This window comes from Zeus faber, assembly GCF_960531495.2.
Source record: "Zeus faber genome assembly, chromosome: 11".
Lineage (NCBI taxonomy): Eukaryota > Metazoa > Chordata > Actinopteri > Zeiformes > Zeidae > Zeus > Zeus faber.
In genome coordinates this window covers 17,643,448-17,656,151 of record NC_137205.1, presented here as the reverse complement: position 1 = coordinate 17,656,151, position 12,704 = coordinate 17,643,448, and the positions used below count along the sequence as shown (strand labels likewise).

The 12,704-nt window shown below is 46.9% G+C and overlaps 1 protein-coding gene across 1 annotated transcript in view; it reads left to right on the top strand.

Annotated features, from left to right (window-relative positions):
- bahcc1a (BAH domain and coiled-coil containing 1a) overlaps positions 1-9,874 on the top strand; it is a gene marked incomplete at its 5' end in the record, with an annotated part of 75,148 nt that extends 65,274 nt beyond the window's left edge. The window contains 13 exons of the mRNA XM_080010023.1: positions 181-424; positions 512-703; positions 1,502-1,675; positions 1,810-2,093; positions 3,506-3,635; positions 3,855-3,969; positions 4,409-4,484; positions 6,712-6,820; positions 6,949-7,065; positions 7,249-7,407; positions 7,540-8,798; positions 8,994-9,230; positions 9,349-9,874. Of these exons, the coding sequence (XP_079866149.1) occupies positions 181-424; positions 512-703; positions 1,502-1,675; positions 1,810-2,093; positions 3,506-3,635; positions 3,855-3,969; positions 4,409-4,484; positions 6,712-6,820; positions 6,949-7,065; positions 7,249-7,407; positions 7,540-8,798; positions 8,994-9,230; positions 9,349-9,558 (3,306 nt within the window). The 3' untranslated portion in view covers positions 9,559-9,874. The remainder of the gene's footprint in view (positions 1-180; positions 425-511; positions 704-1,501; positions 1,676-1,809; positions 2,094-3,505; positions 3,636-3,854; positions 3,970-4,408; positions 4,485-6,711; positions 6,821-6,948; positions 7,066-7,248; positions 7,408-7,539; positions 8,799-8,993; positions 9,231-9,348) is intronic.
- Positions 9,875-12,704: the final 2,830 nt, after the last annotated feature.

Below are 12,704 nucleotides of genomic sequence, written 5' to 3'. Positions count from 1 at the left end.
TACCTTATTCATTGTGCTTCTGTACCTTTTTCTTCTCCTTGCGAGACGCAACCCAAAAGCGTTCCTCTTCTTGAAGTCGCGGCGCCGACTCTCTCTCTCTCTCTCTCTCTCTCTCTCTCTCTCTCTCTCTCTCTTCTCTCTTTCTCTCCGCCACGCTCACCTCTCGCTGTTCTCTTGCAGATTAAAGCGCAGGGCTGCAGGAAAAGCGGCGCTCCTTATGGCGTGCTCGGCTCCTCCAAGCTGGCCGCCGACGTGGCCCACCTCAAGCAGAAGGCCCAGAGCAAGAAGTCTCTCCCGGGCTCCGGGTCCGATCCGAGGGACAAGGACGTTTCGCCCTCGAGCTCGAACCCCAAGCACCGGCACCGAGGGCCGGGCGGCGCCAAGGCCGAGTCCAGGCGAGAGTCCGGGGCTCAGAGCGACACGGGTAAGGGGCCGTCCGTTTTGTCCGCCGGCCTCGCACGTGGTGGTTAGATTTGAACCGTGATGTGGCGACATGTGTCACCTCTCCCAGCAGCGAGTGCAGACAGCGGGCCCCAGGAGGGTTGGACGGCGCGACCCGGGAAGAAGAGAGGCTCGACCGCCCTGAGCAAGGGCTCCTCCTCCCGCCTGGCCCCGCCCCGGGCCAGGGTGCTCCGCGGCCGGGGCCACGACGCGACAGAGGAGGGCGAGAGCACCCCGCCCGAGAGCGACTCCTCCGAACAAGGTGAGCCGGGGAAACAATGAGGGGGGTATGAATCACACATAACTTCATGCACGTGAAGCCGGTCCTGTTAAACTGTCGACACGAAAGCGGATTAGCGTGGAATGCTACTTTGACCCGGGGTCGACCCCGAAACGCCCGCTCTCAATCCCTAAAAAAACGCCATTGATGCGCTGACCCAGACGCACACAGTACAATGTGCTTTATCGTTCGAACGTATCGTTGAGGGGGATCAGTGCCGCCATTCGGAGGCTAATGGAAAGGTGTTGACGAACACGTCGGAAATGGCGGTGGTGTCAGCGGCGCGTGGGCCCCCGACACCGGACACCGTGGCGACGAGGTCCCCGGCCGGCGAGTTGGGGAAGACGTGCGACCACAGCTGTGGACATTTCCCCCGTTAGAGGCTTTAAATGTACATGAGACAAGCGGACTGGGTTTCAGAGCTAGAGGAGTACAGCGACACACACACACACACACACACACACACACACACACACACACACACACACACACACACACACTCATCACTTAGCAACTAGAACCCTTTAAACACTTGTAGTAGTCCCAACGTAAACCATCAAGGAAAGGAATGTACATTATTCAAATGAGTTACAAGGTCCTTTATGCCAGTGTTTATAAAATGAACGTTAACAGAACAATAAAGCAGTAGTAGAGTGAAGTTTAGGGTTTAAAATGGTCAATGATTACCGACGGGAAGATCGTTTTGATAGACTACTCTAGGTGTGAGCGTCTGGGAGGACACTGCCCTTTATGCCGCTTTATTTGTTTTTCCCTCCTTAGAAGAGGAGGAAGAGGACGGCAGTTATGACAGCGATGATGGACAAGACTTCAAAGCGCATCCCTTCAGGGACATTCATTCATGCTCCTCCGTGACTGGGCCCACTCCCTCGTCTGTCGTAAAGCTCGAGGCCAACCAGAAAGCCAGGAACAAGAAAGAGAGGCAGGAGCTTTATGGTGAGACGGCCCTTTTGAAAGTGATTTACCCGTGGCCCAGCTGTCTGCTGTTGTCATGGGAAGCATCTGTTTTGTGTTTCTCTCGTTGGCTTATTAGCTCAGTCTAAATCTGTTTCTCTAATTGAAACACGCAGGTTCCCAGCGTCTGTCTGGGATAGACGGGGACGTCAAAGTGAGGAAGAAGGCCCCCTGTAGGCTGGGGCTGGCCAGCGCAGGGAAGAAGCGCCGCGACGACCGCAGGCCGGAGGGGGTCAGGAGGCTGCGTGGCCCCAAGGCCCAGGAGCCTCGCTGGGGCGGCCTGGGTACCAGGGGCAGCCTCTACCGCAGGACCATGGGACTGGCCACCTTCCCCACCACCAGCGAAAGACTGAAGAGGGCCACGCGCAAGAGCACCATGCTGAGAGGGACAGTCACCAAGGTGAGCAGGGCGGAGCTACTACGTGAGTGGTTCTCAACCTGGGGTCCCAGGGACCCCCAGGGGTCCTTCAAGAGGTTCCGGGATCCCAAGCAAAATATAGATTAATATTATTTTTTTCTTATCATAGTTTTACTGTTATCTCCCTAACTATAATATAGATGGGCATGAAGATTTTGACTAAATCATTTATAACAATAGAAATCTTCTCAGATCCGGATGCCAGAGACAAAATCTTATCAAATTGGGGGTCCTTGATACAGTATGTAAAATGTTGTAGAATCACTGACCTGTGTCAATGACAAGCATCACTGTATGTTGAGTTCAAATTGAGTTCATAGTATTTGTTGGTTTTCATTTTAATTCAACTGGAGCTACATGAATCCTGGCCTAAAACATTGCGGTAGTCACTACCGCAGAGTTCACGGATATCACGACTTCGGTTGTTGCGCTTTGCCTTCCAACCTAAGGCCATCGTGAGCAATCGCCAGCCAAATCTACTTGAGATGGTCGGATGGAAGAATAGGAAGTTGGCCCCCCCCAACCCCCCCACGTTGCATAACCAGCGCGCTGTCCACGATCCCCTTCCATCGCACTGGTTGGATGTGAATCATCACTCGCAGGCATGCAGAGATCCTTCACACCCTCACAACTTACCCTGTCCGTCCTCATGTTCGCAGAAGAGAAGTTGCTGGTCAGTTGCTGGTCAGATGGGCCCACGTCTCAGAGCGAGGAGCGGAGCCGAGGCAGGAGGGCCCGAGACAATCAGGTGCATAGTCCCCTTCATAGCGTTTCATTCACCAATCCCTTCAGCCACTCACCTTCAAAACAAACAACCAAAAATGATATTGGTATAGGTTTATAAGGTATAAATTATGAATGTTTAGTAATAAAAAGATAAAAGTAATAATAATAAATACAATAATAAATTAATTATACCTTATACACCTATAGTTATAATTTATCCTGTGTATAGAATTGCACTTATATATTATTTATATATTTGGCTATTGTGGGCTTCTTTTTTATGGTAATTGTCTGTACAGCAATTCAACAATCTTCACCAGGACAAATTCCTTGTATATGGAAATGTACTTGATTGAAATAAAAATAAAACATCGATTAATTTTTTTTTTTATTCTGTCTTTCTGTAAAATTGATACGATGTGGGATACTTTCTGCAGTGACTGATTGAACAGTGCAAGGGGAAAATGGCGGCCATCAGTTGCATGCAGCATCTTATTTTCTTACTTTTTTTTTTTTTACATTATTTTCACATAATTATTTTCACATCATTTTCATAATTTTCCACACATATTTTGGTCTCAACCTTTTGTGCTTCTCTGTATCCTCCATCCCTTCATCCCCTTGCTCGCCCTCCAATATCTCGGTCCGGCATGCGTCGTCTCCTCCAGCCGAGGGGGCGGGCGGTGAGCCGGCTGCTGGAGAGCTTTGCGGCCGACGAGGGCTTCCAGATGGACGACAGCAGCTTCTCGGAGGGGGAGGACGACAGCAGCCATTCCTACGACCACAGGAGCCCTGGAGGTGAGAGAGAGGGGGAGCGGCGAGAGAGCCAGTCCTGCCGAGGGATGTGGGGTGAACCCGTCTGACTGCCTGGAGGGGGGACATCTGAAAGAGCGTGTCGTTTGACGGGCGCCTCCTTTCTCTCTCTCTCTCTTTCTCTCTCTCTCTCTCTCTCTCTCTCTCTCTCTCTCTCTCTCTCTCTCTCTCTCTCTCTCTCTCTCTCTTTCTCTCTCTTCACAGTGACTAACTGCGTCCTGACCAAAGAGCTCCTGGCCGATGGACTCAAAGTGCTGATCACCAAGGAGGACGAGCTTTTGTACGCCGCCAGGGTTCACACGCTGGAAGTCCCTGACATGTAAGAACACTCACACACTCACACACCTCTTTTGTCTTTTTTTTTTTTTTTAATCAGCGGCTGTATCTCAGGTGATTCAGCATGAAGGGCCTCTGCCACTGCTGGCACCTATAGACCCGCCACCTCACCTCAGCAGGAGTCCACACACCTCCCATAGAGCTCTCTCACTACTCTCTCGCTCTCTCTCTCCCCCTCTCTCACTTACATAACACCCTGTCTCTCCCACCTGACTCGTGTTGAGTGTCAATAGGGTCCTTCTGGCTCGGGCAGCACAAAGACAAGCACTGGAGTGGGTGTAGTGTTTGACACGGGATGCCAAACAAGTAGGCGCAACACGGGGCTGCCTCAAAATAGCCTCACCCCTCTTCTCTCCCTTCTGTGCTCTCTCTCTCTCTCTCTCTCTCTCTCTCTCCCTCTCTCTCTCTTTCTCTCCGTGCAGCTTCAGCATTGTTGTCGATGGCGAACGAGGAAACCGTCCCAGAATCTACACTCTGGAACAGCTGCTGCAGGAGGCTGTGAGTTTCTTCCCCTGATCGTGTAGCAACAATGGGAATGTCTGTCTGTCTGTCTGTCTGTCTGTCTGTCTGTCTGTCTGTCTGTCTCTTACCGTCCTCCTGGGGGATCATTGAGGCCATCTAAACCTCTTCAGTGAATATTGACAGATGGGTGTTATTGTGTGTGTGTGTGTGTGTGTGTGTGTGTGTGTGTGTGTGTGTGTGTGTGTGTGTGTGTGTGTGTGTGTGTGTGTGTGTGTGTGTGTGTGTGTGTGTGTGTGTGTGTGAGTGTGTGCGCGCACGCGTGTGTGTCCATGTGTGTGTATATGAGTATCTGTCAGCGTCAGTTAAAAGCAATCCCATGTGCAAGATGGTCACACCAACACCATTCATGATCAGGGGTTTTAAAGGGGAATGACGTAAACAAATGGCGGTAATCATATCAATATCAATCATAAACACACATCAACATACCGTTAGGACAGTCTGGCCTATTTCCTTATTCCTTAGCCTGGTTATTTCCTTATTTTCCTGATTTACCGACCCAAATATTTAATATGTATATATTTTATATGCCCATTGCCCATTTTATTGATCCAACATGACATTTCAAAATGCCTCTTCAAGCTCTAAATCGTTTCAAGATGTATAGCACATTATCTCTTTTGTAAAGAAATTAAAGTTTTTAAATATTCAAATTCAATTTAATTTTAATTTTTTTTACCAAATTGAAGCGGGCAAGATTGAAAATATCTCTTAATCTTATGTAATCCCCCTCCTGTCTCACGCTGAAAAAAACCCCATGAATATTTATCTCGGTCCTCCATGAAATAGGGTGCAATCACACCCTGTACCGACTGCAGCACATTCCTGGCCCGGCCTGCATGTGTATGTGCTGTTGTGCTTCCTGGTTTGCTCTGCATCTGGGGAAGAGGCAGGCGTGTTGTGTAACTCGTGACTTCTTTCCAATATTTTGAAAGTATCCCGTTGCATGGAGCAATAACGTCTCACTTATGAACAAAAAGGCATTTGTGACTTGATCCCCGGCTCCTGGAACCCCGCAAATGACTGTTGGCTCAATGACAAACCTGAGACAGTGCACTAGAGCTAAATCGGCAAGACTGTAGTAATTTTGTTCTGCTTTTTTGACATTTTTAGAATGACAAAGGAGGATGGGGGAAAGTGTCTCAAGTATTATTTTCAATTTGTCCCCTAATGAGCCAGAGTTGGATCCACAGGCGTGCTGCTCCACAGTAGACGCAGCGCCATCAGCCCCGTTGGTGTTGCTCTGTTTACTCTATGGCCCTCTTTCCCTCCGCTCTCTGATCCAAACACACTCGCTCATCCTCCTCCTCCGCTAATGAAAAAAGGTTTCCCCGCAAAAGCCTCTGCCGCGCGGCCCTTTCCCCAAATTCTCGCCGCCCGGCGGTTGCACAGCACTTCTTGGCAGCTGTAGTCCTGTGTAAACATTCGTCAGATAGCAGCTGGCTCTAATTACACCATACTTCCACTTTCTTGTCTTTCAATTCATCCATTGGACAGTTACGGTATTTCGCCCTGACACCAATACCCCGCATACTGGCCCACACACACACACACACACACACACACACACACACACACAGACACAACACACACACACACACACACACACACACACACACACACACACACACACACACACACACACACACACACACACACACACACACAGGTGCAGACACATTCAAAAAACACATCCACACACACACAGGTGTACACACACATTACACATATACCAAGATTCATGCGTGCGCGCGCACACGCACAGATGCTTGGACCAAAACTCGCACTTCATCAGTCAAAGGAGTTCCTCTCCATAGCAACAGTAAATGAAAGCAACCTGAAAGGGCCCCCAGTGAGTGGCGGATGCTGGAACTGGCTGCATTGTTGGAGGGAAGATCTGGCAACCTGCAATCACAAGCCCCTCCATTCAGCGCCTCTTTAGTATTACTCAGCAAGTCAGGATTTACTGCATCATGGCTTCCGTTCTTTTCAGGCCTGACTGGCACATTGGCATGAGATAAGTGACGCCTGGAAACGTGGCACTGTGGCTGGCTCACAATGCTCGCTTGCTCTCTCACTATCGTGTGTGTATGTGTGTGTGTGTGTGTGTGTTTGTGTTGCTGTGTGTTTATCCCTGTGTGTGTGCATGAGTGTGTTGCTACCCGTAATGAATCTTAGTGACGTTTTTGGTTTGTCTTTCCAGGTGCTGGATGTGTGTCCGGAGTCGGACTCTGTGCTGAGTGAAGGGACCAGGGTGTGCGCCTACTGGAGCGAGCGCTCGCGCTGCTTATACCCTGGATATGTTCATCGAGGTTAGACTGGAACTCGTGCTCTTATGCGTCCGTCTCTCTTAAACTGTTAATCTTCTAATCTACCTTCTCCATCTTCTCACTCATTTCAACTGCTTCCATACTTCAAGTGGTTTCATTTCCTCTTGCAGGTGGTTCATCTGACGAAGGAAAGCAAGGAGGCGTGATGGTGGAGTTTGACGATGGAGACAGAGGGAAGATCTCCCTCCCCAACATCCGCCTCCTACCACCAGGGTACCAGATACACTGTGAGTGTCTGACCTCTGCAGTGGCATGTGTTCAAATCTTAAATTATGTTTTGGTCATGACTCATTTGACTAAGGACGAAATGTGGATCCTGACGCTAGAACAGCTGAGAACCACCTGTCTAACCTTGAGATGTATTGACTTCATGATTATGTTTTATTAACCCAACGCCCTTTGTTCTTTAGGCCCTGAGTCCTCTCCTGCCCTAGTGGTTCCTGGAGGAGCAACAGCCAGGAGGAGCTCTCTGGAGCAGCCTCCTTTCAGTGACAAACTCTCCGACAGACTCAACAATACCAATATCAACACCAACAACCAAGCTCCACCTGTACACAAAAGAAGGCCAGGTCAGAATTTCAGTGTCCTTTCTGTCTGTGATAAAGCAATATCTCAATCTAAAAATAGCTTTTACTGTGGATCTAATATTGGTATTATTGACGTGGGTTGTTTCTGATGTGTAAATGTTTCCTCCACTCTAGGGAGACCAAAGGGTTCTGGTAAGAAGCAGAAACAACAGCAGCAGGCTGAGAATGCCAATAAGAGCCCATACCCCTTTGTGGGTTGGCCTACCATGGCCACCCCAAGGAAGAGGACCTCTGATAATCTGTTTCAGCTCAATGGCACCCACAAGAAGGCCCTCAGAGGAAAGGAGGATGACGTGTTCCACTCTGCTCAGACACAGTCCCTTGCCTCCGCCCCGGCCAAGGGCTTATTCAGCAGCAGCTCCTTTGAGGTGGACTCATTCAGCAGCATTGCAAATGGATACTCCTCATTCTGTACGCAATCTTCAGGGCCGGGAAATGGGATCTCCCTGGGCTCCAGGAATGGGCCCTATGGCCAGAAGCGCAAGCAAGATGAGCTGGGAATGCCACGCAGCAGGAAGTCTGGGCAGGAGTTTCTGGTTAAACTCGATCATGAAGGAGTGACTTCTCCCAAGACCAAGAGCAGTAAGGCTCTGCTATTGTCAGGAGGATCAGGGTTTGGATCCAAGGTTGTCGGTGATCTACCAAGACCAGAAGCTTACTCCCACCCAGTACTGCTGGTTAAGGACAACAAGAAGGGAGGTACCTCACGGGCAGACCTCCTCTTAAAGGGAGCCCCTTCCCAAAGAAAACCCCCTGCTTCCTTGGCTTTGGGAGAGTACGGGGACCTGGGCTTCAGCTCCCACCGAGACTGCCACAGCTCTTACTCTGATCTGGATGAGGAAGAGGAAGAGGAGGAAGAGGAGAGAAGAAGGGCTGCACTGGCTGCAGCCTCAGGAGGTCTAAGAACGGCTGGCCGCTTCCTCTCACGTCTCTCCGTCTCCTCCTCCTCCTCTGGTTCTTCCAGTTCCTCCTCCTCCGGATCCCTGTCGAGTTCCAGCGTGTGCTCCTCTGACAACGACTCCTCCTACAGCTCAGAGGATGATGAGAGTTCCACCTTAATGCTGCAAAGTTGCCTTTCCTCCCACCGGGGACTGATGCAGCCCCATGAGCCCCCTACATCTTCAGGTCCCCACCAGCGCTCTTTCGTTGCCAAAGCCGTGGCCGTATCCAACGCCAAAGGATGTCTGAGTAATCAGATCTCCTCTAGCAAGCCGCTGAAGCGGAAGGAATACAGCACCTCTGCCTCGAAACCATCCAAGGAGATTGTGAAGAAGCCTAGAATACTGTCAAATGACAACCCCGTCCCGAGGCCGAAGATGTCCACATTCCTCTCAGGGCGGCAGATGTGGAGGTGGTCAGGCGACCCAACACAGGTGAGAACAAAAAAGTAATCAAAAGTGCCTCAACTTCATTATGTTAATATGAAGAATTGTTTATCTGATGTATATGAAGGTCAACCGGGTGTGTTGTGCTTAGATGATGGTCTTTGCATGTGTCAATATTTCTAAAATGTATACTTTTTCAACTCTTTTTTTAAATGAACGACACTTCTCTTTGTCCTCCCTCAGAGACGTGGTCTAAAGGGTAAGGCCAAGAAGCTTTTCTATAAGGCCATCGTGAGAGGCCGAGACACGGTCAGGGTGGGAGACTGTGCTGTATTCCTCTCAGCTGGACGGCCCCATCTTCCATATGTCGGTCGCATTGAGAACTTCTGGGAATCCTGGACCTCCAGCATGGTGGTCAAGGTCAAGTGGTTCTACCACCCTGAGGAGACCAAACTGGGCAAGAGGCACCATGATGGCAAGGTACACCATGGAGATTAAATGAGCATACGCATGAAAACCATGCAAAGTAGCTTACATATGGCTGAAACATTTTCCTTTTGGTTTTGAAGCATTTGACCATTGGTTTTCTCTCTTTCAGCATGCCCTGTACCAATCTTGTCATGAGGATGAGAATGACGTCCAGACAATCTCTCATAAGTGCCAGGTGGTGAGCAGGGAGGATTATGAGCATCTGACCTGCGGCCAGAGGCCCAACAGCACCCCTACAGACCTCTATTACCTGGCCGGCACGTATGACCCAACCAGTGGTCAGCTGGTCACTGCTGAGGGGGTTTCTATACTCTGCTGAGACCTATCTCTGTGAGCATACTACTGAAAGACCCCTCTGGAGGAAAGACCCTATTCCACATTGCTTTACCTAAAGGACACTACCTTGAGAGGAAGATAGCTAAGATCTTCTGAGATGTTCTCGGGGTCCATGGCTATTGCTTAATAAACCCCGGAGCAGATGTCTGCACCAAAAAAGCAAGGCTGTCGAAGGCTACACACTGGAACACCTGCCCCGCCCCCCTTACCCTCGAGGTTGCTGGGGAGATGATCGAACCGGTGATCCCAGCTCTGGTGCACACTTCCTGGGGGACCTGTTGTGGAAAGTTGAGGTCTTCCTTGGGAACATGGACTTCATTGACTGAATTTTTTGGTCTTACTAATTTCATTTTTCATAGATAACTTGTGGTTGACAGATTATTGGATTATTGTCTTGTCGTTGGAACCATACTCCTAACTCCTACCGTAGGTCGCCAAAGGAGGGCTGAGAGTGTACTGGAGTAGAAAACAATGAGGCTGACTGGTGTCTGAGGACCAATCCTTTCAGGTAGCCTTACCAGAGGTAATGAGAGGATGCGAGCCAACGGAGTCGTCCAAGAAACTCATCATTCCAGGGATGTTGAAAAAACATGTAAACAGTGTAGATAAAGTCAATGTCTGTAAAAAACAAAAATTTTAATTCTTTCCAATCAAGCCATACACTTCAGTACCTCTCGCCTGTCTTAAATGTTCAGGTGTACCATGTACAGTTCAATTTTCAGTTGTATTGTTGTCTGTTGTCTATATGTACATAAAAGCTATTTTATACAAAAGTTTATTGTATATATGAGATGTATCTTTCCATGTTTGCAATTGATTTATTTTTCTATGGGTGTAGAATATGTTGTTTGTTTTGTTTTGTTTAGTTTTTTTCTTTTGGGAAGTCAAGATTAAATATGTTGGTGTTGCACTGCACAAGCCCTGCTGAGACATACTGACAGATCGACAGAGCACAGACAAAGAGAGAACAATTTAGTCTAATAGCAGGACACGACTCGCTTCCTGAGAGAGAGGGGTCATCCTGTTAAAACAAAAAAAAAGAAAAGAAAAAAAAAATAGGTCAAGTGGCTTTTTTTTTTTTTGTTTTGTTGTTGTTGTCAAAGCGTCCTGTTACTTTGCATATTTCATGTCCTATTTTATAAACATCTCTTATTTATATACCTTTCAGTTCGTCATCATCACCAGGCAGATCCCAAATGGACTGCAATCACGGGTCACAGTAGAAATAAGACTTAACAAGATGCATAAACCTTTCTTTTTTTTCTTTTTTTTGACACAATGTTTGTGTGTGTAGTGTCCTGGCATCACTATAATCATGCCCACACAAATCGAGTTAGATCGAGACCGGGGTCTGCTGGAGGCGTGTCAGTGCGGTTGCGCTCAGGGCGACACTCTGAAGACCTGTAAAATACCAAAGTTCCTATAAGATCTTTGTTTTCCTTTATTTAACTTTTTTTTTTTCTGAAGGCATGTCAAGCACCTGTACTGAAATCCAATCAGAGATCACTGGCAACTCTTCTGATAGAGCTACATTTCTTTCCCGCTCTGTTGCGTATATATGTTGACTTTTGCATCGTGACAATGGGTCCCCTCGCACGTCCGCCGCTCTGTTTTCGGCGCAAGTGGCCGCTGGAAAGAGCGGCTCAGATGGTCAAGGTACTGACAAAGTACGAGGATGAGTACTGACAAGCCGTTGGAATTAGTCCATTTAAAAAAAAAAAATTTTTTGGGGGGGGGGGGTTGTTTTCATTCCGCCATCTGCGTCTATTTTGTACAGTACACGCACACACTCGACGCTAACTGTGAAGGACAATCAGATTCACGCGGCGATGGACACAGAACAGGATCAAACTGAAAAAGAAATCTTTTATTTTGTTTGTGTCCAGACAATTTCGTCAGTTTCATGTTTTTTTTTATTGTTTAATATGCAATCATGAGTATTCTTTTATTTTCTTTTTCTTGTTATTTTCCAAGATATCATTTGGTCCGTCAACGTTTTTTTTTTTGTTTTTATATTTATTGTCAATGTTGCTGTTTGTTCACCATGCCAAGAGCGCTTTATGAGAATGTGACAGTTTCTTTTTTTTCTTTTGTTTTGTTTTGTTTGTTTGTTTGTTTTGTTTTTTGTTTTTTTTTGGCGTGATGTCGCATTTGCATTTCTAAGTAAAACTCTGGTCTCATAGAGGCCACATAGTGAAAATAAAATAATAAATAAAGCAACACTGGATTCTTCTCATCCACAAAAACCTCTGTGAATTAATTCTATTCTGGTTGTGTCCTCTTTATCACGCTGCAGCGGTTTCAGGTTAAAGCTGGCTTATTTTCAAACCCCCAAATTTCTGAAATCTTCAGATCTAGGAAGTAAGAGATTCAAAACTCTGTGCGTGTGTGTGTGAAAGAATGTTTGTGTGTGTGTGTGTGTGTGTGTGTGTGAAAGAGTGTGTTTGTGTGTGTGTGTGTGTGTGTGTGTGTGTGTGTGTGCATTTTAGACATTCTAGTCATTTTAGTGCTCCCGCTTTTTCGTTCTGAAATGTTCTGTAACCATTGGATGGATGGCGGTTTGTACTTTGCTGCGGCCTTAGAAAGGAAATGTTTACCTAATTATAAAAAAACAGAAAAAAAATAAAGATTTTACAAAGAGGAATTTCAATTTTAAAAAGTGTGCGCTGCTGTCGGTATCGGTGCAGTGATACTTTTATTCTGCAGATTTGTTAAGATATTACTTGATTCATCGATGTTTTAAAGGGATGTAAAATACTTGAAAAATAACAACAAATGTATTATTATGACATCATTAAGATATAGCTTTGAATTCTTACATAAGAGGCCTGTGTTTCATGGCGTTTAACATTTTAAGTTCAGCTGCCAAGTACTGTAAATATTTAGACGTTGATTCATTTGTGAATTTAAGTCATTTAACATCATGTTTATATGCCTATTTTTGTTTCAAATAAATGATTCTCAAATTATGTCTGAGGGCAGTCCCTTACAATAACCCAAAATGAATGTACACTAAGCTTTTATAATACTAAGTATATTCATGTTTTAAAAGAAATTTTAAATGTGTATATTCTGCATTTGCTTTGGAGATTTTACAAAAAAAAAAACTGTAAAAATGTTTTAGTACTA